At 41.5% G+C, this 27,554-nt stretch overlaps 1 protein-coding gene across 2 annotated transcripts in view; it reads left to right on the top strand.

The window, feature by feature from the left end:
• The window catches only part of LOC121552257 (kelch-like protein 29), a 357,810-nt gene that overhangs the window by 129,010 nt on the left and 201,246 nt on the right, over positions 1-27,554 (top strand). For both annotated transcript variants that reach the window (XM_045211311.1, XM_045211312.1), the window contains exon 3: positions 2,081-2,398. In XM_045211311.1, coding sequence (XP_045067246.1) covers positions 2,123-2,398 — 276 coding nt within the window. In that variant the 5' untranslated portion in view covers positions 2,081-2,122. The remainder of the gene's footprint in view (positions 1-2,080; positions 2,399-27,554) is intronic.

Here is a 27,554-nt window from a genome sequence, read left to right as displayed (position 1 = left end):
GGTAACTTGACACGTCTTTTCTCATACCAATACTAAATATCTCTGTTGTATACAGATCTGTTGTGTATATAGAGATCTGTTGGCTATTAGTCAAATGGGGTGCGGTTTGGAACTGACAGAGGATATTACAAGTACCATTACTCAGCCACACCAGTGTGCTGTTGGAATAACTGCTTATGTGTGTGAGATAATATGCAATGCTTATGTTGACATCGGGAAAGAGCTAACTGCAGGGAAGCTGTAAAAATTATGTAGTTAGTAGACTATTGTCTCCTCTGCTTTGTGTTTGTACAGAATGTGTGTGTGTGTTTAGACCTAGAGAAGGACAGTGAAGTCCCTGTTGCTAAATGGATGGTCACAGCAGACTGATAATGCAGTGGTCCCCCACTGGCCCTGTTTACATCACACACACTTCAAGGAGTTCCTTCCTCTATGAGAGGTGTGACAGAGACCAGTGTGCAGAAGAAAGACTTATCATTCGCTGTGATTCTCTTAGACCAGGGATTTTCATGGAAGAGAGAGACTGAGGAGAGAGAGACTGAGGAGAGAGAGAGAGAGAGAGAGAGAGAGAGAGAGAGAGAGAGAGAGAGAGAGAGAGAGAGAGAGAGAGAGAGAGAGAGAGAGAGAGAGAGAGAGAGAGAGAGAGAGAGAGAGAGAGAGAATTTAACTGTTCTTATCAAGGTCCAAAAAGGCACATCATTCCTTTGGTGAGGAGTACAACACACCCCTCCGTGATGCCTTTTACTACACAGGCCAGATACCCTTTTGATTTATGATATCCTATAAAGTCACATACCAGCTTATGGTACAGAATAGGCTTTTACTCCCTCACCAATGTCATTCCAGCCTACAGCAGCCCTGCCCTATCCATCACGCTCTGTCATTATAAAAGAGGAAACTAGTCATGTAATTCAATGGTATACTATTGAGTTAGCTGGCTATTACAGTAGTTACATAGAGAGGTAAGTGAGTAGTAGTGAAGTTATTAAGCCACAAGACAATTCAGTGATGACCTCAGTGGTGGAAAAAGTACCCAATTGTCATACTTGAGTTAAAGTAAAGATACCTTAATAGAAAATCACTCAAGTAAAAGTGAAAGTCACCCAGTAAAATACTATATGAGTAAAGTCCAAAAGTATTTGGTTACAAATATACTTAAGTATAACAAGTAAATGTAATTGCTAAAATAATCTTAAGTATCAAAAGTAAAAGTATAAATCATTACAAATTCCTTATACTACTTGTTTTTTATTTAAGGATAGCCATGGGCACACTTCAACAATTATTTAAATACGAAAGCATTTGTGTTTAGTGAGTCTGCCAGATCAGAGGCAGTACGGATGACCAGAGATGTTCTCTTGATAAGTGTGTGAATTTGACCATTATCCTGCCCTGCTAAGCATTCGAAATGTAACGAGTACTTTTGGAATGTAGTGGAATGTTGTGGAGAAAAAGTAAAAGTTGTCAAAAATATCCAGTGGTGTAAAGTAAAGTACAGATACCCCAAGCAACTACTTACGTAAGTGGTACTTTAAAGTACTTTACACTACAGAATGACCTCCAGGTCAGGCTATAACCATAGCTATCCTCAAGACAATATGAAAATAATAATGTATTGTCTGGCTGTGGCCAATTGCCATATTGTTTGACATTTATTTAACTGAACCCAATTAGTCCATTAAAAGTGTGTTTTTCCACTTTTTTTTAGATCCTGTTATGGCGGTGCTCATTTCTGTTCTGCATGTTATCGTCTCATTAAGACCTGGGAGAGCGGCTGTTAGATTCAGCTAACGAGCCACAGTGCGTTTTAAACAGGAGTGTATGTTATGAGACGCAGTGGGTTTTTCCTGTCAGTCAGTTGACTGGGAACAGATGTTACTGCAGGATCATTCACACGTACATGACACCACTCTCTGAAATGGCGTGTTATTGTGACTCAGATTTATAGCTGTACAACATCAGGACAGAATATTGGTAACAGACTGATCAGCTGAAATTGCTGCATTATTACTTGAATTAATAATAATATTGATAATAACAATTCCCCCTCTCTCTCTCTCCCCCCTCCTCTCTTCTCCAGGCGTGCCCCCGTCATCGTCTCCTCTGAAAGGAAGAGGAAGTGATGTCACGTCACCACAACCGCTTCGAGAGGGAGTACCGGGGGATGCCGTGGGAGAGGCGGGACATCATCCGTCCGGCTGGCCTCCTCAACGGATCGGGAGTCAATAACAGCTGCCCCGCCGTCAACGGTAACAACCGCCCGGGACTCCTCCCACTGCCCGTCATCCCCTCCCTCCTGCCAACTCCGGTTACAGTTGCCGTGACGACGTCGAGTGGCGGTGACATGGTTGTCAAGCGTCAAGGAGGGGTCACAGTCCCGGCCGCTAGTGCTGCCAAGGTAAGAACACACGGGTCCTCTTTCTCTCTCTCTCCATCCACGCCAAAACCGTTTACCTCCCTCCTCATTATACACTCCGTCTCCACTCTCCAACTCATACCATTCTCTCCACGTAAATCTCTTTCTCCCTCCCTCTCTCCCTCCACTCTCCAAGCCGCCAAGCCGTTTAGCCCCGTCTTCTCTCTCCCTCTCTCTCTCTCATCCCCCTCTCTCTCTGCCAAATCGCTGGCTTGTTCCCTCTTTTCTCCTCCTCGCTAATTTTCTCCTCTCATTATGTAAATTGCCTGAGACAGCAGTTGAGATGTGGCCAAGCTGTAGGTGCTTACGGAGCTCTAAGCTTGGACAGCATTTACAGGCAGGTGCTTTCCCATATATGGAATACTTATTATAAACTTACACTATGATGAACTTCATTGGATAAACTAAAAAAGCTCCTGTAGTTTTTAGTTTTTTCCCGATGGCCGTTTTGCTGCTAGCTCTTTTTCATTGTATTCACCAACCCTTATTCAAAACTGGGAATCTGAAAAGTTCTACGCCCTAGTACCACTTTGAGATTTGAGCTCTTAAGTTTACTTTTAAGCAGTGAGTTCACTGGGAGTTTTCTCTTCTCTCCTGTAGCCCAAGGAGTTATCTAGATATTCTGAGAGAGGCAGCTTCACCAAATAAAGTTAGAAAACCAAGCCTCATCCCTTCTCCTGGCTCTGCTAGTTCGACCACCATTCATCTTCCTCTAACTCTTCTCTGCAATATCACATCACTTTTCTTTCATTTAACTCTACAGGCCCTGAGCTTCTCTCCACCTCTCTCACCCCCACATTCACCCCGTCACCATTAAATGGGGTTTGTTTCTCCTTCTTTCTTCCCCCCCCACATCTTTCTCATAAATCTCTCTCTGCCCTACACTCTCACTTTCTATTTCTCTCTCTGTCTCTCTCCTCTCTCTCCTCTGCCAAGCAGTAGTGGTAAACAAGGCTGCAGTAATGCGGCTGCTAAGTGAGCATCATTAGGTGGTTGAGAGAACTCTCTGACCACAGAAATTGTACATGTTAAATCTCCTCCGGCAGCCAGTCAGCCTCTTTTTGTCTGCTGAACAGAACTCTCAGCAGTCACCGTCTCCCACCATGGCTATTGTCATCAGTCAATGGCTGCCAGTGTGGTTAGGACCACTCAATATGGCTGCCATACATATAGCATATAGCTTCAGTAGCTCGGCTGGTCTGAGATGTGTGTCAGATACATGGATGGTTGATATGCAGTGTGTGTGGGAGGAGTGTGTGTGTGTGTGTGTGTGTGTGTGAGTGATCCTTCACCAGATGCTGGCCTGTCTGCTAGTGTTTAGTCAAGGGTTTACCTCTCTCCTGTGTGTTGTCTTCGACACTTTTTGAAACCTTTTTATAGCAGTATATAGAATAGCAGCATTAAAAAGATTATCCCGTACATTTGTGGTCCCCGAATATTGCTATGTCGCATATGTGCAGCTACAGTGGATATAAAAAGTCTATACACCCCTGTTAAAATGCCAGGTTTTTATGATGTAAAAGAATGAGACAAAGATAAATCATGTCAGAACTTTTTCCACCTTTAATGTGACCTATAACGTGAACAATTCAATTGAAAAACAAACTGAAATCTTTGAGGGGGAAAAATAAAAAACTCACAATAACCTGGTTGCATAAGTGTGCACACCCTTAAACTAATACTTTGTTGAAGCACCTTTTGATTTTATTACAGCACTCAGTCTTTTGGGGTAGTAGTCTATTAGCATGGCACATCTTGACGTGGCAATATTTGCCCACTCTTCTTTGCAAAAGCGCTCCAAATCTGTCAGATTGCGAGGACATCTCCTGTGCACAGCCCTCTTCAGATTACCCCAGAGATGTTCAATTGGATTCAGGTCTGAGCTCTGGCTGGGCCATTCCAAAACGTTAATCTTCTTCTGGTGAAGCCATGCTTTTGTGGATTTGGATGTGTGCTTTGGGTCGTTGTCGTGCTGAAAGGTGAACTTCCTCTTCATCTTCAGCTTTCTAACGGACGCCTGAAGGTTTTGTGCCAAAATTGTCTGGTATTTGGAACTGTTCATAATTCCCTCCACCCTGACTAAGGCCCCGGTTCCAGCTGAAGAAAAACAGCCCCAAAGCATGATTCTGACACCACCATGCTTCACTGTGGGTATGGTGTTCTTTGGGGGATGTGCAGTGTTGTTTTTGTGCCAAACATACCTTTTGGAATTATTGATTTTCCCACGTGCTTTTGGGGGACTTGATGTTTTGTTTTTGCAAACTTCAGCCAGGCTTGGATGTTTTTCTTTGTAAGAAAAGGCTTCCGTGTCTTGCCACCCTACCCCATAGCCCATTCATATGAAGAATACGGGAGATTGTTGTCACATGTAGCACACAGCCAGTACTTGCCAGATATTCCTGCAGTTCCTTTAATGTTGCTGTAGGCCTCTTGGAAGCCTCCCTGACCAGTTTTCTTCTCGTCTTTTCATACATGTCTCTGTTGTGCCATATTTTCTCCACTTGATGATGACTGTCTTCACTGTGTTCCATGGTATATGTAATGCTTTGGAAATTATTTTGTACCCTTCTCCTGACTGATATCTTTCAACAATGAGATCCCTCTGATGCCTTGGAAGCTCTCTGCGGACCATGGATTTTGCTCTGAGATGCAACTAAGAAAATGTCAGGAAAATCCTACTAGAACAGCTGAACTTTATTTGTGATTAATCAGTCACTTTAAATGATGGCAGGTGTGTAATGACTTCTATTTAACATGAGTTTGAATGTGATTGGTTAATTCTGAACACAGCCACATCCCCAGTTATAAGAGGGTGTGCACACTTATGCAACCAGGTTATTGTAAGGTTTTTATTTTTCATTTTTCCCCCTCGAAGATTTCCGTTTGTTTTTCAATTGAATTGTTCACATTATAGGTCACATTAACAGTGGAAAAAGTTCTGACATGATTTATCTTTGTCTCATTCTTTTACATCACAAAAACCTGGCATTTTAACAGGGGTGTATAGACTTTTTATATCCACTGTATGTGCACCACTTCTCTCTCTCTCTCTCTCTCTCTCTCTCTCTCTCTCTCTCTCTCTCTCTCTCTCTCTCTCTCTCTCTCTCTCTCTCTCTCTCTCTCTCGCTCTCGCTCTCTCTCTCTCTCTCTCTCTCTCTCTCTCTCTCTCTCTCTCTCTCTCTCTCTCTCTCTCTCTCTCTCTCTCTCTCTCTCTCTCTCTCTCTCTCTCTCTCTCTCTCTCTCTCTCTCTCTCTCTCTGTGCTGTGTGTGCATCTTTCTAGCTGTCACTCATGGCGAGAGGCTGAACCACATTGGCTTGGAACTCAAATTGCTAGGGGGCTAGCCCACGTGGGGGAAAATGTACAGTTTCTAGTAAACAGTCGCTTTCAAACTAGGAAATTTGTGGCTAATTGGGGTAAGACAGTAATACTGATCATAGATTATGCATGTATGAACTACACATTGACACATTCAGCCCAAAGCGGGAGGTTAAAAAAAAAGACTTACTAGTCGCCATCCGGAGCATGTCTTTAAACAGGAAACACCCGGAACTGTCGTTTAATAATGGCCTAATGGAACACAGACACACACACTGGACATCCACAGGCCTTAGAGCCACCTCTCTCTCGCTGTCATCTGCCATCAAAGCAGCTCTGCTCTATCTCTCAGTGTGTCTGTCCAGCAGTTTGTTTGTGCATGTATGTGAGCTTGCCTGTGTACGTGCGTGCATGCCTGCGTGTTTGTCAGACAGAGGGATGCTGTTGGTTCTCTGTGTCCTGGCGCTAGCCTGTTGCTCACTTAAAGGGTTGCCAATCAAGCCATTTATCTACTTCCCCAGAGTCAGATGAACTCATGGATACCATTTTTATGTCTCTGCATGCCGTTTGAAGGAAGTTGCTAACTTGCGTTAGCGCAATTGCTAACTAGCGTTAGCGCCATGACTGGAACAGCGTGCATGCTCTGGAGAAGTAGATAAGGGGCTTCAGTCTCGCAGCACATAGCAGGGTAGCACACAAGTGACATTCTGAGTAATTTGCCTATTCTTATTTGCTATAGCCTATTTCAATAAATATGTTATATACAGAACACAAAAGAGGAATGTAGGTCAGACAGTGGAGAAGTCCACCAAAACAGTGCAAAATGTCCAGTCAGAAGATATTCTCGCTCTCTCGCTCACTTTCTCTCTGATGCATGGGCCTTAGACTATAGCAGGGTTCCCCAACTGGTTTTATTTGGACCCCAAGCTTTCTGAGAAAAAAACTTTTTATTAATTTTTTTTATTTTTATTGCTGGACATAATAGACTTAAAACACCAGGAAATCAGCTCCAAGTGATTTTAATTTAATAAATCTGTTCCCAAGTATTCCCACGCATAATAGAGAGAAACGTGATCATATAAGCAAGGTTTGAAATTATTATGTTTTAGTCAAACATTATACTGTATCTGCCATCTACAAGTTATTTGTAATTATGTTTCGGCCCCCCTACAAAACGCTCAAGAAAAAATCGGCCCGCGGCTGAATCTAGTTGATGATCCCTGGACTATAGCCTAAACTTTTTTTAATTTTTTTTTTATTACGGACACTCCTTAACTATCTTGTGTCTAGCTGTTTAAAAAAAAGTAGCCTGTATTACCTTCTCTCTCCATTCGATAGGCTATGAATATGACTTTGGGTTATAGTCTACACTTTCTCCCAATCAAACAATAAATGTAACAGAGTTCCATCTCAAAAAGTTGTTTGAATAGCCTAAAAACTTAAGGTGGCCAGGGGACTAATAATGAGAGATAACAAACAATATCAATAGCCAACCTGGTCTTAGAGGATTTCGTATTATTCTGTACGTAAATCCGAACACTCCATTTAGTATGATACGTTTCATATGGTATTAATTTGTGGATGTCCATCACCAATTTTGTGTGATATGTTACAAATTACAATTCGTATAATATGTTACGAATTTGCAAAACGTAAAATATGTTACGAATTGCCAATTGTACAATATGTTAGGAATTTACAAAACGTGTTATGTTATGAATTCTAGCTAGGTGGCTAATGTTAGCTAGTTTGCTAACGTTAGCTAGGCTAGGGATTATGGTTAGGGTTAGGGTTAAGTATAGGAGTTAGGTTAAAGGGTTAAGGTTAGGGTTTGGAGAAGGATTAGCTAAAAGGGTTAGGGGTTAGGTGACGTGTTAGGGGAAGGGTTAGCTAACATGTAGGTAGTTGTAAAGTAGCTAAAAAGTAGTAAGTAGTTGAAATTTCGCTAATTAGGGGGACTATGTAAAGTTGTCCATGATGAGATTTAAACTCGCAACCTTTGGGTTGCTAGACTTTCGCGTTATATGCCCACCCATCCACCACAACCAACCACCCTCCTTTTGTTTTTGCGTTTGTCTTATTTAGCCATACCAAACAAAACATATCATACTAAATGGAGAATCTCGAATTTACATACAGAATAATATGAAATGCTCTGAGACCAGGTTACAATAGCCTATAGAAAAATGTAGTTTAAGCTTATTAAGAAAGAAGTGATCCATGTGGGCCAGTAAAAACCAAAGGGCCAATAACCTATCCTCCTACTAGGCATATCATAAAAGCTTTAAGACAAGTTAAAGTTATATTCTAGCCTAAGAAGGTGTTGTCCTAAAGTTCCCACTTTCAAAAATAAAAATTATGAAAGTTCATAGCCTAAGCTTAGGCATAGGCTATTCTCAATCACAGATTTTTGAGAGATGGATATTTAGACAGTATGAGTGCTTGCATGTGTGTATTTGGTATTTGCGGGCCTGTGTGTATCATCTTTAGTCAGCTATGAAATAAAAGCATGTGTCGGCTTCCTTGGTTTGCACGTCTGTCTGTGCGTTACTAAGGCGTGATGAAGCGCTGTGTGCTGAGACTGGAAGAGTACCATCTGGCCACAACGTCCATCATGATGTACAGCTAGCCACGTGGAACACAACACTATACTTAGGCTAGGAGAGCACTTCTAAATGATCTACCTTATTTATCCAAGCATGTTTATTTTATTTATTAATTTGTATGTATTTTCACTTTGTTTCCAGCACCTGGATCTTCTTATACAGATGCATCCTTGGCTGTTGACACCACAACACTATATCTGTTTTCAGGTGATGAATAGCATGTAAGCCTCGCTGGGTCGTTTTGGTTTTTGTCAAAGAAAAAGCAGCGCGGCAATCAGGGTTTATTTGGGTCAGGGACTGACTAACACAGGCCATTCACTTACATAGATTCATCAAGTAGGCCTAATTACCCACAACAGGAAAGATGAACAGTCTAACCTGCTTTGTAGAAGAGGTATTGGCCTTTAGCTAGAGGTAATATTAATGTACAGATTTTTTTATAGAATGTTATTGGGTGTTTTTATTTTCAGAATGATATTTGGTATTTTATTTCAGTGTTATTTGGTATTTTGTTTCAGAATGTTTATTTGGTATTTTTTATCAGAATATTATTTGGTATTTGTGAGGGTGTTATCAGGTTTAAAGCCAGGCCATGTTGAATGGATCATTTTAATATGTCGACGCTAAAATGAATGTTCCAGAGAAATCTCTTTCCCAGGGTTGGTTGGATCACCCATTGTTACATGCTGCGTATTTCAGGATCTAGAGCTCTAGTGCCCTAGTTTCACAGACCAATCCCTGTTCCCTGATTAATACTTTTAACCTCTTCAGCACCACAATATAAAACCTACATTTTTACTGGTTTTCTCGTATTTTTGTATGGTTCTCTATTGCATTTCTACTGGTTTTTATGTTCTATTTCTACTAGATTTGTGTTCCATTTCTTACAGATTTTTCTGTTCACAAAGACCGTTAGAAAGCGGCAATAAGGGCTGTGGTATTATTGTTGTAGTATTAATAGTCCTATTATTGATTTTGTAATATACAGCACCAACCCACACATAGAAAATCAATCCTCTCTCACAGTCAAGTGTACACTATGCAATTAGTGGTAGTTAGTATAAATTCACATATACACTACCAGTCAAAGGGTGGATATTTGAAGTCTCAAATATAAAATATATTTTGATTTGTTTAACACTTTTTTGGTTACTACATGATTCCATATGTGTTATTTCATAGTTTTGATGTCTTCACTATTATTCTACAATGTAGAAAATAGTAAAAATAAAGAAAAACCCTTGAATAAGTAGGTGTGTCCAAACTTTTGACTGGTACTGTATGTGTAGTAAAAAGTATTGGGTCCCATATTCATAGCACACAATGACTACATCAAGCTTGTGACTCTACAAATTAGTTGGATGCATTTTCTGTTTGTTTTGGTTGTGTTTCAGATTATTTTGTACCCAGTAGAAATGAATGGTAAATTATGTATTGTGTCATTTTGGAGTCATTTTATTTTAAATAAGAATGCAATATGTTTCTAAACGCTTCTACATTAATGTGGATGCTACCATGATTACGGATAATCCTGAATGAATCGTGAATAATAATGATGAGTGAGAAAACTATAGACGCACAAAATAATCTGAAACACAACCAAAACAAACAGCAAATGTATCCAACAAATGTGTAGAGTCACAAGCTTTATGTAGTCATTGTGTGCTATGAATATGGGACCAAATCCTTACCTTTTTACTACTTTAATACACATAAGTGAATTTGTCCCAATTCTTTTGGTCCCCTAAAATGGGGGACTATGTACAAAAAGTGTTGTAATATCTAAACGGTTCACCCGATATGGATGAAAATACCCACAAATGAATGCTGACAGTCTGCACTTTCACCTAATAGTCCTCTGTGGTCCCTGTACTCAATAGTGGGTTCGATCCCCGGGACCACCCATACACAAAAATGTATGCACGCATGACTGTAAGTCGCTTTGGATAAAAGCGTCTGCTAAATGGCATATTATTATTATTATTATTATATTATTATATTATAAATCCAAAGTGCTGGAGTACAGAGCCAAAACAACAACAAAAAGTTACTGTCCCAATACTTTTGGAGCTCACTGTATCTGAGACAAACACACAGTACAGTGCAGAAAGTATTCATACCCTTTGACTTATTCCACATTATGTTACATATTTTTTTTAATGTATAAACATTTCTAAAAACATAATTCCATTTTGACATTATGGGGTAATGTGTGTAGGCCAGTGACATAACATCTCAATTGAATCCCTTTTAAATTCAGGCTGTAACACCACAAAATGTGGAAAAAGTAAAGTGGTGCGAATACTTTCTGAAGGCACTGTATATAATCTTGCAGTATTGGCAGGTCTCCTTTTTAAAAATAGATTTTAAATCTTAACAGAACATCCTGGTTTATATAAAGGTGATATTTAATGTAGACTAACCAGCTAAATGTCAAAATGTGTAAAGGTTTAATTTTCAGTAAAAGCAACATGAATAGAATGCCAAACAGCTACAGTATACCTATGGCAATGTTTGTCCCCTAATTGGCCTAGCGTCCTTGGCTCCTCCTCACACAGTGGCAGAGCAGTGCTGTGCTAACTCCCCTTGTCTATCATTGATTGGCGGCAGGGCAGGTTGGGTACTTCAGTGCTGGGAGCAGCAGACCCCCCCCTCCTGGTTGTTACGCAACATGCTATCTACAACACAGCAGGAGTCTACTGCCTCTCTCTGACACCGCTCGTCAACAAGGAGAGAAAGTTCACAATAACCGATTCATTCTCCACTGTAATGACTCTGTGGCCGTGTTAAGACGTCCACTGTAGTAGGCCTAAAATAGGCTACCTCCCTGGAAGAAACTGTACTGTTTAAAAAGCATGAGAACTTGTAGTGTTAGCAACACTGAAAATAAGTCAACAAACAGGGTTCAAATCTATACTATCCTAGTAGAGACATGGACAGGGCGATTTGGAAGGCAGAAAAGGTAATGCCATCATATGATACAGGATATATTAAAATGGGGAGTGAGTCTGCAAATTCTCGCAGTATCTCGTGGAAACTTGAGACAGGTTAATTTTCAGAACCTGGACCAGGTTAACTGCATAGTTAAATGCCAAAAAGAATAAATGAGCAATGTCACGAAGCAAAAACAAACAAAACAACAACAACAACAGCCATTACAAATGTCAAAAAACGTCATTTACTTACGTGGTTTTGCAGTTTGCAGTACCCCACAACTAGCAACAGCTGTCATTGTCATTAGCTAGCTAGCTAGTGAATTACGTTAGCTAGCTAGCTAAGTAGCCCCTAGCAAACTTAGTCCAATGCCTGAGACTGATCAAACTTGTTGGCTAGGGAGATTAAATAGTCTACTTAGGCCTGCTAGCTAGCCAGCTATATAACTTTAGCTTGCTAATTTGCTAGTAAGCGTCACTAATGAGCTAGCTAGCTTATAATGACAACATGAGCTGTTGCTTCTCGTGGTGTAGTGCTGCAAAAGCACACAAATAATTTTTAAAAATTACATTTGTACTGGCTATTGTTTTGTTTGTTTGTTTTTGCTTAGTGACATTGCTACTTTCTTCTTTTTGTTATTTAACTATTCAGTTAACCCAGTTCAGGAGATACTGTGAGCATTTGCGGACTTACGGATATGGAGCTTCAGAAGAAAAAAATCTGGTCACAGATCAAGAGCCACTCCCTATTCAATACAGTACTAGTAGCTGAAAGTAAATTTTCTAGCATCTCCTTGCACGGACACATCCTTGACTGTGGCTGGCAGGTGTATTTTATAATATAAACCCTTCCTGTGTCTCAATACCGATGTAGGAAAAACACAGAATAGAACCGGCCAATAAGAAGATATGAATGATGAAATCTCAGCTTCTTTATTGAGGCTACGGCGAGAGCAGGGAGATAAAAATGTTTTTGTTGAAAAATGTGATAACCTTACTGCGAGGTTGCAGTGAAAGGTATTGAAAGTGAGATGATTAAAGTTTAAAGATACTCCCACCAGGGAAACTGGTGGAGAGAAAGAGAGTAGAGGAAAAAGAGGCAGAGAGACATGGATGGTGGGTGAGAATAGCTTCTGAATTAGGCTCAGATAAAAAAGGAAATCCACTACAATAGTTCTAGCTCAGATAAGATGAAACTTTTCATTTCTAAAGCACACAGGCTCACCATGAGGTGGTTAAAGAGACACCAGCTCCCCTATGGAAACTGCCACGAGCTGAACAGCCATTCAAATGAGGAAGATATATTGATTCATGGCTTGCATAAATATTATTATACAGCTCCTGCCTCTCTCACATGCAGCTTTGATAAATTATATATTTAATATCACACTGTTTTTAATATCACACTGTTTTTCTTGTTGTGTTGGATGTTTGAATAGTAATTAGATATTAGTTTGTCTTATTCTGATTCACTGTGGATTTATCATTGTGAAAGACACTGTACTATTAGTCTTGACCTAGACAAACAGATTCCTTATATTTATTTGTCCTTTGTTTAAAAACAGATTTTTTTTTATTGAAAGTGTTTGTGTTTCAATTGGGGAAACCTGTCTCTCATTATGGCTCAATATTATATCCACCTGGATAGAAACTGTACAGGTGCTTTTCCAAAACCAAATGGTAAACTGTTAATGACATTTGGAAATATTTATGGTGGATTAATTTCTTATCTCGGGCAAAGCTTTTCCTGGCTTGAAATAAACTACAGCAGTAAACACAAACTAGCTGAATCAACGCATGTTGAAAGCATGATGTATCAGAGATGTCTGTATTTGACTAAACCGCTAAATGTACAGTGTGTGAATAGGCTATAGTCTTCATATTCCTGTTGCTGTTGATGCTATCATTTTACAGGTCCTGTTGCAGTCACAGTTTGCTTTGGCAATTGAAGTTCTTACCTTTTTCATACCAGTAAAATATCTTGAATTGAATTGATAGTAATGTACTTCACAGGACACAGCATGGCCATTTCTGGAGGAAATTTACAGCCTCTTATTCTATAAATATTAATGGTTGGAGAGGAATCCTATTCCCCCATTTTAACGCTGTAGCCTTGAAGCTTAATTTACTATTCATATGTTGATTACGTTGAACCTGAAAGTATTTTCGACGGTCAGAGTCTGGGCTCCCCTGTGTTTCCCCTCCGTCTCTCTACATCTACCTCACTTTTCTCTCGCAGTTTTACATTTCAATTTCTACACGAACGATGGCAAAATCCATAGACATGGAGAAGCTCCTCACCAAAGTTTTGTTTGTGGGAGATGCATTATCCATGAATTGCATGATAGGCCGATGGATCTCCCACTGTTGTGGAGCGGAGCAGAACACTTCTCTCTCTTGATGCTGTCCGGCTGATCAATGTGTGTCAGTTTGAATGAAGACAACCTTCAGAGTACAGAATACGCAGGGATCTCTATTCCAGTCCCTGGAGAAATAGCTTGGCAACCCCCTCATATTAGACGTTTTTTCTTCAATCCATCCTTTATATAACAACTAACGTTTTGGAGCAATAATTTTTATTTGCATGTTAGACAGTCATTGTATGGCAATAAACTTAAAGGATTATGTCTGACGTTTCAATGAATTTTTGTTGTAGGCTATCGTAAACCATATTTTCTCCTGCCGATTGTGTACCTTTTTGTTTCTTGGGGTAACTTGCTTATGAATATGATAGGGGTTGGCCTGACTATAACATTTCCTCATTGACCCCCAAATATTTCCTCTCAATTTGCCATGCAGTAGCCTCCTGTAGCTCAGTTGGTAGAGCATGGCGCTTGCAACGCCAGGGTTGTGGGTTCGATTCCCAGGGGGGGCCAGTATGAAAAATGTATGCACTCACTAACTGTAAGTTGCTCTGGATAAGAGCGTCTGCTAAATGACTAAAATGACTAAAATGCAGTAGAGCCGCCATAATCTTTCAGAAACACAATCATCATAAATGTTTATCCTCCGATATCCTCTCCCAGGCACCAGAACAGGACAATAAGATCTCCAGGGTCTTTAGTTGATTGAATCGAGATGTTGGTTAGGATGACACATGGAAAGAGTTGATTGTTGAGGAGGACCAGTGATGGCTGTGTTTACTCTGGTCGATAGCCCCAGGGTGTATGAAATGTGGAGGCCTCCATTCGCTGCAGCATGTGGACAGCATTAGGATTCTCCATTCAAACCAGACCGTCCATGATGACTAGATCTGAATGGAACATGGTTCCTTTTTAGCAATTAGCCATTAGTAACCCGCAACAGCCACAAACTGAATACTCCCATGACACGAACAGGCCTCTATCAGAACTCTCCCATTCCAGACTTCACTAAACTGATGTGTTTTCTAAAGCTGCCACCCAAACCTTGTCGTTCTAGTATTGTTGTTTTATATGCAGTGCATTCGGAAAGTATTCAGACCCCTTGACTTTACAGCCTAATTCTAAAATTGATTAAATAAATACAAATCCTCATCAATATACACACAACACCCCATAATGACGAAGAGAAAACAGCTTTTTATAAATGTTTGCTAATTTATCAAAACATTTAAAACAGAAATGTCTTATTTACATAATTATTCAGACACTTTGCTATGAGACATGAAATTGAGCTCCGGTGCATTGTGTTTCCATTGATCATCCTTGAGATGTTTTCTACAACTTGATTGGAGTCCACCTGTGGTAAATTCAATTGATTGGACATGATTTGGAAAGGCACACACCTGTCTATATAAGGTCCAACAGTTGACAGTGCTTGTCAGAGCAAAAACCAAATTGTCCGTAGAGCTCCGAGACAGGATTGTGTCGAGGCACAGATCTGGGGAAGGGTACTAAAAAATGTCTGCAGCATTGAAGGTCCCCAAGAACACAGTGGCCTCCATCATACTTAAATGGAAGAAGTTTGGAACCACTAAGACACTCCTCAGTAAAAGGCATGACAGTCCGCTTGGAGTTTGCCCAAAGGCCCCTAAAAGACTCTCAGACCATTAGAAACAAGATTCTCTGGTCTGATGAAACCAAGATTGAACTCTTTGGCCTGAATGCCAAGCGTCACGTCTGGAGGAAACCTGGAACCATCCCTACGGTGAAGCATGGTGTTGGCAACATCATGCTGAGGGGGTGTTTTTCAGCGCCAGGGACTGGGAGACTAGTCAGGATCGAGGGACAGATTAACAGAGCAAAGTACAGAGAGATCCTTGATGAAAACCTGCTCCAGAGCGCTCAGGACCTCAGACTGGGGCGACGGTTCACCTTCCAACAGGACAATGACCTTAAGCACACAGCCAAGACAATGGAGGAGTGGCTTTGGGACTAGTCTCTGAATGTCCTTGAGTGGCCCAGCCAGAGCCCGGACTTGAACCCGATCGAACATCTCTAGAGACACCTGAAAATAGCTGTGCAGCGACGCTCCCCATCCAACCTGACAGAGCTTGAGAGGATCTGCAGAGAAGAATGGGAGAAACTCCCCAAATACAGGTGTGCCAAGCTTGTAGTGTCATACCCAAGAAGACTCGAGGCTGTAATCGCTGCCGAAGGTGCTTCAACAAAGTACTGAATAAAGGGTCTGAATACTTATGTAAATGTGATATTTCTGTTTTTTGTTTTTAATAAATGTTCAAAATATATCTACATATCTGTTTTTGCTTTGTAATTATGGGGTATTGTGTATAGATTAATGAGGGGAAAAAAATAATTAATACATTTTAGAATAAGGCTGTAACGTAACAAAATGTGGAAAAAGTCAAGGGGTCTGAATACTTCGAATGCACTGTGTATATTGCAGATTTTAACATTGTATTATATTGAAAGTGTTTTGCTAGTTTTGAATTGTACTATTTGATAATTATTATGATTTTAAATTGGTGTACAATTCAGTCTGACTGCGAGAAACCAATGCAACGTATTATTACTACTACTACTTCAAGCACACATCTCGGACACATAGTGCTGCCCACTGTCAGGCTGTCTGATGTGTTTGATTGAAGAAGTTACAGTACAATACCAACAATTACCGATTGAATTTAATTGTTTTATTATTATGATATCTTATGTGGGTTTAATCCAACTTGCTGACCTTGCAAAATGGAAACAGATTATGAAAAGGGGGGGGGGGGGAATGCTTTGATTGAAAACAGTGTTAGGTCAAGGTCACGATGAAGACATCTGCCATCTTGGTCTCTCCAGTCAATCTCCTCATGACAGAGTTCTCCATGGCCTTCGTCCAACCAATTCCAAATCCCTCTCCCTGGATGCATGATGTTCCTGTATTCCTGTCTGTAAATATGGTCTTATCCTAGCTGCCCTTCTGTACCAAAGACAAATGTTTGTTTGTTTGTCTGTCTGTCTGTCTGTCTGTCTGTCTGTCTGTCTGTCTGTCTCTCTTTCCATCTCTCCCCCTGTTTGTGTCTAGCCGTCTGTCTACTCTGCTCCATCCACCACAGCCAAGTCCTCCTCTCCGCTGTCTGTGTTCAGATTACTGCAGTAAACAGTCAGTTTTTAATCCGTTCTATGTTCTCTTTCTATAAGCGGAAACTATTTTATCCTCAAATAAAACCCAGTCAGGGTTCTGGCGGTGTAGTTTGGTGTGGTTGGTCTGGCTTCTGTAGTGTTTTCTAAGGGCTGTGTGTTATGGTGTTGGCATGGAGAGGAGAGGAAAGATGGGGAGATGAAGATGGCAGACCAGGACAGAAGGTGAGAGGAGGGAAGACGATGAGAGAAGAAAAGGGAGAGGAAAAAGAGGGGGAGGGGAGGTTTAGTGGTCGGCTCTAATAACCAGTCATATGATATCACATTGAAATCTCTATTCTATGCACATAATTACTGGCCATTGTTTTGTCGGTGGCATTGAAAGGCACAATGCGTTTTCTGTCTGTGGTATTGAAAGGGCAGACAAAATGATGTAATTCAATACTGTACATGGGCTCTCCCTGTACAATAGAAGGACCTTTGTTGCTGAGGCTCTGGCTGAATGGAGACCAACACAGATGATATGATGTCACTGGGTAAACAAAAGGTGTATTTACAAGGCAAAGACAGCATCAGACAAGTGTTGTCTCTTTTGCTCTCTTGCTTTAACTCTCTTTCGTTCTTTCTCTTGTGCATTTCAATCATATGGCCTGTAGATTGTGTTGAAAGAAGGACTTGAGAGGTCCAGGATATGTGTGAGTGTGTGTGTACATGTTTTACTATACTTGTGAGTACCAGAAGTCTTCACAACAATAGTAAACCAACTAACATTCGGAGAAGTGAGGAAATTTAGCCGGTCCTCACTTGTAAAAAGTATATTTTAGGCTTAGGGTTTAAGGTAAAGGTTAGGGAAAATAAGATTTTGAATGGGAATCAATTGTTGGTCCTTTAGAAAAGTCCTCACAAGTAAAGTAAGACATAGCTGTGTGTGTTTACTCCCCTTCATCACTATAAGGGTACAGTCATTTCCTTTACTGTAATGCAATGATAGAAACCACTTCTCTTATTCCCCTGTTCCACTATCTCTCTGTTTCTTTCCCTCTCTCCTCTACACTTCAAAAATGTTTCCTATCGTAGTGTAGATCCTTGTCTCTGTGTCATCTTCATAGCATCCCTGTTTATGTGTGTGTGCGGTGTGTGTGAAATTGGATTGCTGATCTGTTAGTGCTGAGTGGCAGAGATGTAATATGGGATAGCGTGGCGGTGACGGAGAGCAGCGGGGGTGGCGAAGCTGTGACGGCGGAGAGACAGCCGGGATGTAGGACGCTGTCTCACTGGGGGATCACAGACAACAACGCTTGAGTTCCTCTAGTCGTTTCCTCAGACTGGGAACACATTGGGCTCAAATCTCAAATGAGGATCAACAAATTGTTACGGCAATTCTCAAACTTTGAAAAATGATGGTATCCTGGTATTCCCTGTATAAGGCACTGCACTAATTTTAACCAGAGCACACACACACACCTTATTCCCTATGTAGTGTACTACTTTTGATAAAAGCCCATATAGGCTGCTAGGACTATTCGGAATATTGTGTAATTGGAGACCTAGACCTTGTCAATACTATACAGCTAAGTATCCCCTCATCACTTCCTCACCATCATAGGTTCAGGAGTCAGGGCCAGAAGTGAGAGCCTCTAGTCTAAACATGACCCTTTAACCCCTCCACTTGACCCGCTGCCCTTCACAGATCAGTTAACGCTTCTGCCATCAATAAACACACCATTGATCAAGCAGGAACTGCAACATATGGCTTGTGTGGGTGACTCTACATACAGTTGAAGTCGGAAGTTTACATACACTTAGGTTGGAGTCATTAAAACTAGTTTTTCAACCACTCCACAAATTTCTTGCATGACACAAGTAATTTTTCCAACAATTGTTTACAGACAGATTATTTCACTTATAATTCACTGTATCACAATTCCAGTGCGTCAGAAGTTTACATACACTAAGTTGACTGTGCCTTTAAACAGCTTGGAAAATTCCAGAAAATGATGTCATGGCTTGAGAAGCTTCTGATAGGCTAATTGACATAATTTGAGTCAATTGGAGGTGTACCTGTGGATGTATTTCAAGGCATACCTTCAAAATCAGTGCCTCTTTGCTTGACATCATGGGAAAATCAAAAAATCAGCCAAGACCTCAGAAAAAACATTGTAGACCTCCACAAGTCTGGTTCATCCTTGGGAGCAATTTCCAAACACCTGAAAGTACCACGTTCATCTGTACAAACAATAGTACGCAAGTATAAACACCATGGGACCATGCAGCCGTCATACCGCTCAGGAAGGAGACGCGTTCTGTCTCCTAGAAATGAATGTACTTTGGTGCGAAAAGTGCAAATCAATCCCAGAACAACAGCAAAGGACCGTGTGAAGATGCTGGAGGAAACATGTACAAATGTATCTATATCCACAGTAAAACGAGTCCTATATCAACATAACCTGAAAGGCTGCTCAGCAAGGAAGAAGCCACTGCTCCAAAACCACCATAAAAAAGCCAGACTACGGTTTGCAACTGCACATGGGACAAAGATCGTACTTTTTGGAGAAATGTCCTCTGGTCTGAAATAGAACTGTTTGGCCATAATGACCATCGTTATTTTTGGAGGAAAAGGGGGGTGGCTTGCAAGCCGAAGAACACCATCCCAACCGTGGCAGCATCATGCTGTGGGGGTGCTTTGCTGCAGGAGGGACTGGTGTACTTCACAAAATAGATGGCATCATGAGGAAGGAAAATTATGTGGATATATTGAAGCAACATCTCAAGACATCAGTCAGGAACTTAAAGCTTGGTCGCAAATGGGTCTTCCAAATGGACAATGACCCCAAGCATACTTCCAAAGTTGTGGCAAAATGGCTTAAGGACAACAAAGTCAAGGTATTGGAGTGGCCAATACAAAGCCCTGACCTCAATCCTATAGAACATTTGTGGGCAGAACTGAAAAAGCATGTGCGAGCAAGGAGGCCTACAAACCTGATTCAGTTACACCAGCTCTGTCAGGAGGAATGGGAAGCTTGTGGAAGGCTACCCGAAATGTTTGACCCAAGTTAAACAATTTAAAGGCAATGCTACCAAATACTAATTGAATGTATGTAAACTTCTGACCTACTGGGAATGTGATGAAAGAAATACAAGCTGAAATAAATCATGTTCTCTACTATTATTCTGACATTTCACATTCTTAAAATAAAGTGGTGATCCTAACTGACCTAAAACAGGGCATTTTTACTAGGATTAAATGTCAGGAATTGTGAAAAACGGAGTTTAAATGTATTTGGCTAAGGTCTATGTAAACTTCCGACTTCAACTGTAAGTCCGGTTCGAGAGCATAGGCCTATTGAATGCATTACGTCTGACTTGAAAAATGTGTTCTCTTAATGGGACTTTGAAAAGGGGTTTGTAAAAGTAATTATTCCTTTCGTTCTTTATTCTTTACGTCTAGTCAGCGTATCTGGCTCTAGTTGTTGATGACGGAGCTCAGATTTTCTCAGCAGTCTATTCTGTCTTTGTGAAACCAAGGACACTTGCCCTTTAACCACAGATCCAGAATCTGATTTCTACCCCTAATCATAACCTTAACCATTATGTACTAAGTTAGCCACAGATCTAGGATCAGATTACTCTCGCCCGAATCATAGCTTTAACTATTAGGAGGATCAAGAAATGTCGGATGCTGAACCAGTGGTTAGGGGCACTTATTCTGTTACTCCATAACTATTAGGTAGGGAAAGGAGCGTAAGGTAGGGTAAAGTAAAGAGTAAAGAGGAGTAAGTTATTCTTACTCTCTGTCTACCTCAATTTTTCTTCTAAAAATGAGAATGAAAATGTTCTCAAGTTTCTGTCAAAAGCACTATATAAAACACATTTTATTGATTAATTGATTGATTCTCTTGTAATTATTAGAGGCCAATTCTACTCTGCAGTCGGTTCTATCTCAGTATAACCACTGTAACCAGACTCCCTCTCCCAACCAACCGTCTATCTCGTCTGCCATTCATTCATCTATGTAATTGAGCGGATCAGCAAATGAGCGGCTCAGCTCTCAGGCCCTTCAAGGCTATCCCCCTTCAAGTGTAAAATGAACTCCCGCGGCGCCAAGCTCAGTCCAGCTGACTGCATGTCATTTGGTTTCTCAGGCTGGGGAAAGCTCTCTGCTCTCTTATCTGTCACCCCTCTCCACCTCCATCTCTCTCTCTTGCCCTATTTGTCACCCCGTTCCACCCTCCTCTGCTAGCTTCCCTCCCTCTTTGTCTCGCCTATTCCATGGGGGCAGACTAGAGAACGGTGGCATTTAGAAAGGTCTGCGTGGAAAGGGTTGACATTCAGAGCACCTCCTTTTTTTAAAGGGATAGTTCACCCAAATTACAAAATGACATATTGGTTTCCAAGAAATGTGGAAAGAGTACCAGAGAAACTAAAGCAAAGTATGGATTGCTGTCAAACAGGCTAAGGAACCAATATGTCATTTTTGTCATTTGGGTGAACTATCCCTTTAAGTTTGTCTGACCGAAAGCTGATTGCGAATGCACAGAAAACATCAGTCATGTTGCTAGAAAATAGCATTTAGATACCATTTCCCAGAACTCTGATTTGACTAGTCTGAAGTATGCACTGGTACGATTGATCGTGGTAGTGTCTCCCCCATTTTGTTTCAAGATGTCTCACACTTTTGACATGGTGCTCTATGGGTTCTCGGAGCATCTGTTTTACACAACAATTGGGCTAATTTGTTTTGCTGTTGTTGGCTTTTATGTTTCCTCAACTAGATTCGTGTGAATGATTATGCCAACTGAACAAGCAATTATAGAGCCTGAGTCACTGTGGATGCCTAAGGGTGACTCCTGACTCCTGGCAACAACACCAAAAACAACTGACCCTTTCATTTTCCTGGAAAAAGGGGAGAGGGTGAGTGAAATAGCCTGCACTCTCTTGGATTGAATATAACCACCAAGGCCTCGCGTTCCTTTGAAACATTTTTGGTGGACTTGGCCGCGTTTCCGAGCGAGCGCACAAAATAGACGTCACCCAAAGCTTCAGAGAAGTTTCTTTGTTCAAATTCCGGGAGACAGAATCGATATCCAATTGACTGTGTGGTCTTTTCTCCCCCTGAGCTGGTATCTGAGATTGCTCAAGATTGACTTCAAAATCGGACGCCTGTCCATGTCCTGAGGACATCGAGAAATGCCTTCAAAACTGGCCACTAAACTGAGCGCTATTACCATCAAGTAGGCTTGGGTTTTGCTAGGGTGTTGTGGACAGGGGCGGTGGATGGACGTTATCCCATGACTATCCTATGACTCTCTCTTTTTATTTTTTATTAACCCTATCCCAAACCTTAACCCTGTGACGTAACCATTCGGAATGAATGCATAAACCTAATGTTTTAACCCTTTTCAAAACCTTAACCCTTAAGTTAGAAATGTTATGTTTGGAGCAACTTCCAAATTTGACATTTGGAGAAACGTGGATAAACATCAGAATCTGAAATCAAATTGGTAAAACCGTGAGATCTTGTTGATCTGCTATCAAATCAAAGTTTATTGGTTGTTTAGCAGATTAGCAGTTTAGATAAACAGTTTAGCAGAGGTAATAGCGCCTGCAGTGAAATGCTTATGTTACTAGCTCCTAACGATGCAGTGAAATGTCTCACAAAAACAAAAATGTAAAAGAAATCTTGAAATGTTGGAACGAATCCAATTAACCCAAATAGCACTGTTACAGTAATCCAAATGCAATCTTCCTGTGACACCAGGTGCTGTAGATGTGGAGGGCAGGCAGTGTGCCCCCGATCATGCGTTGGGCTGACCGCACCACCTTCTCGAGAGCCCTGCGGTTGCAGGCGGTGCAGTTGCCATACCAGGCGGTGATACAGCCCGACAGAATGCTCTCGATGGTGCATATGTAGAAGTTTGTGAGGGTCTTAGAGGCGAAGCCGAATTTCTTCAACGTCCTGAGGTTGAAGAGGCACTGTTGCGCCTTCTTCACCACGCTGTCGGTGTGAAGGGACCATTTCAGGTCCTCAGTGATGTGCACACAGAGGAACTTGAAGATTTTGACCCTCTCGATATGGATGGGGGCGTGTTCTCTCTGCTGACTCCTGTAGTCCAAGATCAGCTCCTGCGTTTCGTTGATGTTGAGGGAGAGGTTATTTTCCTGGCACCACCTCCTTCCTGTAGGCTGACTTGTCGTTGTTGGTAATCAGGCCTACCATTGTTGTGTCATCAGCAAACTTGAGGATTGGGTGAACAGGGAGTACAGGAGGGGGCTGAGCACGCACCTCTATGGGGCCCATGTGTTGAGTATCAGAGTGGCAGAAGTGTTGTTGCCTACCTTCACCACCTGGTGTTGGCCCGTCAAGAAGTCTAGGACCCAGTTCCACAGGAAGGGGTTCAAACCTCTGGGATGGACTGGGGGCTGTGTTTCATCAGCTTGGACCCATGCTTTCCCATGCAGAACAGAACATTGGACACACAGAACATGGAATACGCGGAACATGGTATACAGAACATGTTGCAACAGAACAGAGCAGTAGAACAGGAGGTGTTCCAAGGTTAACCAGTGTTAGGACTGTGGAATGATGGATGTGATACTGGTGTTATTACATTGACATAATTAAAACAGTGTTAAGGAAACAGCTGCATGGGTAGCTGCGTGTGGTGTGTGGGTAACCATAGATTCATGGTTATGGGGGACTGGTTTATAATCCCCATGATGAATAGAATAGAAAGGCCACTTATGCTATGCTGTGTTGGGTGATTAGACATTCTCATGTTATTTGATTTACAGTGGGTTGCAAATAATTGGGCTGTTAATTTGTTTACCTTCCCATATGTGGTTACACTGTCTGCCACTGCCCTTGGAATGGGATTATGGTGAATGTAGTGTTTCAATGTAGAATAAACTACTATTACAGAAGGTTATGTAGAGTTGGAGCTCCTACCTGCCCAAAGTGTTGGGCATTTCCTGTGAGTTTAGACAATTGTTTTTCTTTTCTTCTCTCTCTCTCTCAGTCTCTCTTTCCGCTGTGAGTCTGCCCAACTCTGCTCTACCTGTACATTGTGCTCAGGGGAATCTCCCTGCCCGCCTGTCATTTGAATAATACGCACATAAATAAATTATATATTTTTAAATGCAAATTCTAATGGAGACGTTGGGAGTGACTCAATCATCCTGCACTTTACAGTTTGACCTTAACTCCGGCTAACAAATTACTGAGCGCTAGATGTTTCTCATTATGAGCACTACGGTAGCATCACGAACCGACCGCTATACAGCCCTGCCCAGCCCAACACTCCACTGCCTAAACCGCTGTATACACTCCTTAAATAAATGTTACTGTTGCACGTTAACATACTGTATATTAATAATAAAGTGACCCTGTATTTTCATGTTTCAGTTTGGTATACACTAAGTGCACAAAACACTAGGAACATCTACTCTTTCCATGACATAGACTGGCCAGGTGAATCCAGGTGAATGCTATGATCCCTTATTGATGTCACCTGTTAAATTCACTTTAATCAGTGTAGATGAAGGGGAGGAGACAGGTTAAAGAAGGATTTTTAAGCCTTGAGACAATTGAGACATGGATTGTGTATGTGTGCCATTCAGAGGGTGAATGGACAAAACAAAAGAGTTAAACTCAACATGTAAAATGTTCCATACGCACAAAAAACGTATTCCTCTAAAATGTTGTGCACAAATTTGTTTACATCCCTGTTAGTGAGCATTTCTGCTTTCCAAGATAATCCATCCACCTGACAGGTGTGGCATATCAAGAAGCTGATTAAACAGCATGATCATTACCCAGATGCACCTTGTGCTGGGGACAATATAATGTTTTTGCAGTTTTGTCACACAACACAATGTCATATATGTCTCAAGCTTTGAGGGAGCGTGCAATTGGCATGCTGACTGCAGGAATGTCCACCAGAGCTGTTGCCAGTTAATTTAATGTTAATTTCTCTACCATAAGCCGCCTGCAACGTTGTTTTAGGGAATTTGGCAGTACGTCCAACTGGCCTCACATCCACAGACCCCGTGTAACCACGCCAGCCCAGGACCTCCACATCCGGCTTCTTCACCTGCGGGATCATCTGAGGAGGTGGAGGGGAGGTGCTGAGGAGTATTTCTGTCTCTTCTGAAGAAACTGTGGGTTTGCACAACCGAAGAATTTCTGCACAAACTGTCAGAAACCGTCTCAGGGAAGCTCATCTGCATGCTTGTCTTCCTCACCAGGGTCTTGACCTGACTGCAGTTTGGCATCGTAACCGACCTCAGTGGGAAAATGCTCACTTTCGATGCCCACTGACACGCTGGAGAAATGTGCTCTTCACGGATAAATCCCAGTTTCAACTGTACTGGGCAGATGGCAGACAGCATGTATTGCATCATGTGGACATGCGGTTTGCTGACGTCAACGTTGTGAACAGAGTGCCCCATGTTGGTGGTGGGGTTATGGTATGGGCAGGCATAAGCTATGGACAACGAACACAATTGCATTTTATCTATGGCAATTTGAATGCACAGAGATACTGTGACGAGATCCTGAGGCCCATTGTCGTGCATTCATCCACCGCCATCACCTCATGCTTCAGCATGATAATGCATGGCCCCATGTCGCAAGGATCTGAACACAATTCTTGAAAACTGAAAATGTCCCAGTTCTTCCATGGCGTGTTTACTCACCAGACATGTCACCCATTGAGCATGTTTGGGATGCTCTGGATCGACGTGTACAACAGCGTGTTCCAGTTCCGGCCAATATCCAGCAACTTCGCACAGCCATTGAAGTGGGAGTGGGACAACATTCCACAGGCCACAATCAACAGCCTGATCAACTCTATGCAAAGGAGATGTGTCGCGCTGCATGAGGTAAATGGTGGTCACACCAGATACTGACTGGTTTTCTGATCCACGCCCCTACCTCTTTTTTAAGGTATCTGTGACCAACAGATGCATATCTGTATTCCCAGTCATGTGACATCTATAGATTATGGCCTAATTTATTTATTTCAATGGACTGATTTCCTTATATGAGCGTTTATTTTTGTTCAGTGTAAGTGCCTTTGAACGGGGTATGATAGGAGATGCCAGGCGCACCGGTTTGAGTGTGTCAAGAACTGCAACGCTGCTGGGTTTTTCACAATCAACAGTTTCCCATGTGTATCAAGAATGGTACACCACCCAAAGGACATCCAGACAACTTGACACAACTGTAGGAATCATTGGTGTCAACATGGGCCAGCATCCCTGTGGAACGCTTTCGACACCTTGTAGAGTCCATGCCCCGACAAATTGAGGCTGTTCTGAGGGCAAAAGGGGGTGCAACTCAATATTAGGAAGGTGTTTCTAATGTTTTGTACACTCAGTGTATTTAGAATGGGTCTTAGTGTTATTATATCTTGATTAGTAAGTGGTATTAATATGCTGCAATTTGCAATTACTCCAATTAGTTAAAAAAATAAAATCTAAGTAGTCCTATTTCGGATATTCATTATCTCAGTCATACATGTAACCATACATTGACAGCAATGATTATTATGTGTGTTGAGCTGTAGCTTTTAAAGAGAGAACATTGTGATTTGTGGTGACATTATCCGCTGTTGCCCATCTCGCCTGTCTCTTTATGAGGCATTGTCATCGGGACTGAAGAGAACACTTTCAAGGTCAGAGTGAAATTGGAACCATTTCATCATGAGGAGACATAGTGATGATGGGGAGTGCATGTGTGATAGAGGGGGGGGGGGCAATAAATATTGTCAAACATGACCGGAGCACAATCAGTATTCACACACCCGCATGTGTTATTTTTAGGTCCACGATTTATTGCAAACTTTATTTTTCTCTTTGCAGTGTGATGGTGGTGTTTAAATGTTATGTCACAGATATATTGCCTAACCCTCTCCAGTGAGGTGTGAATTTGATCTACGCAACTCCACCAAGCTCCAGACCTCACACATTGGGCTGCCTGGCTGCTTCGTTGGCATTTCAGTCATCATAAGAAAAGAATGTGGTGGTAAAATGTATTTGCGTGGCATTTGTTAAGGCTAAAAAGGGCCAGTAACTAGGGGTTAAGAAGGCAGCAATAGAAATTCGAATGTATTGTTCAGATGAAGGACAGTGGGCGCTGCTGGCAGGTCTGTTAGCCGCTCATGATAAAGGAATTACTAGCTGAGCCGACACACTGAATTGGGTTTTTGACGCCATATTGCCGGAGTGAGTGTAAAATTCGCTTTTTTTATTTTACAAGAATGCGTCCTTGATTGTGATCAAATCTGCACTGTGACTACTATGGCCAGCGCTCTGCGGTAACAGAGGTAACATGGCTCTTCACCAGGAAGATTCACACTTGACAATAGACGGACACTTTCAAAGTCTTGTGGCCATGGTGAGAGAGTGAAGCAGACAGAGGGACTAGAGATGAAATGGAGATGGACAAAACGAGAGCCATAGTGAGAGTCCGAGAGAAAGACAGAGAGAGTAAATATTCCCCATGTAATGTTAATGGGGAGCTAACATGGCTGACATATAATTTTGTGGTGTCATGTAAATATATCATAGTGCTCATTCTAGCCATTCAGTTTTATAGTAGGCATATATTTTTTAAATATTCCCCATGTAATGTTAATGGGGAGCTAACATACAGTGCCTTCAGACAGTACACACAATAACCCATAATGTCAAAGTAGAATTGTGTTTTTAGAAATGTTTACTAATTAAAGAAATGAAATGTCTTGAGTCAATAAGTATTCAACCCTTTTCTT

The sequence above is a fragment of the Coregonus clupeaformis genome, chromosome 36 (genome assembly GCF_020615455.1).
Source record: "Coregonus clupeaformis isolate EN_2021a chromosome 36, ASM2061545v1, whole genome shotgun sequence".
Classification (NCBI taxonomy): domain Eukaryota; kingdom Metazoa; phylum Chordata; class Actinopteri; order Salmoniformes; family Salmonidae; genus Coregonus; species Coregonus clupeaformis.
Note: the sequence above shows the minus strand (reverse complement) of the source record. Positions and strands in the feature narration are given on the sequence as shown.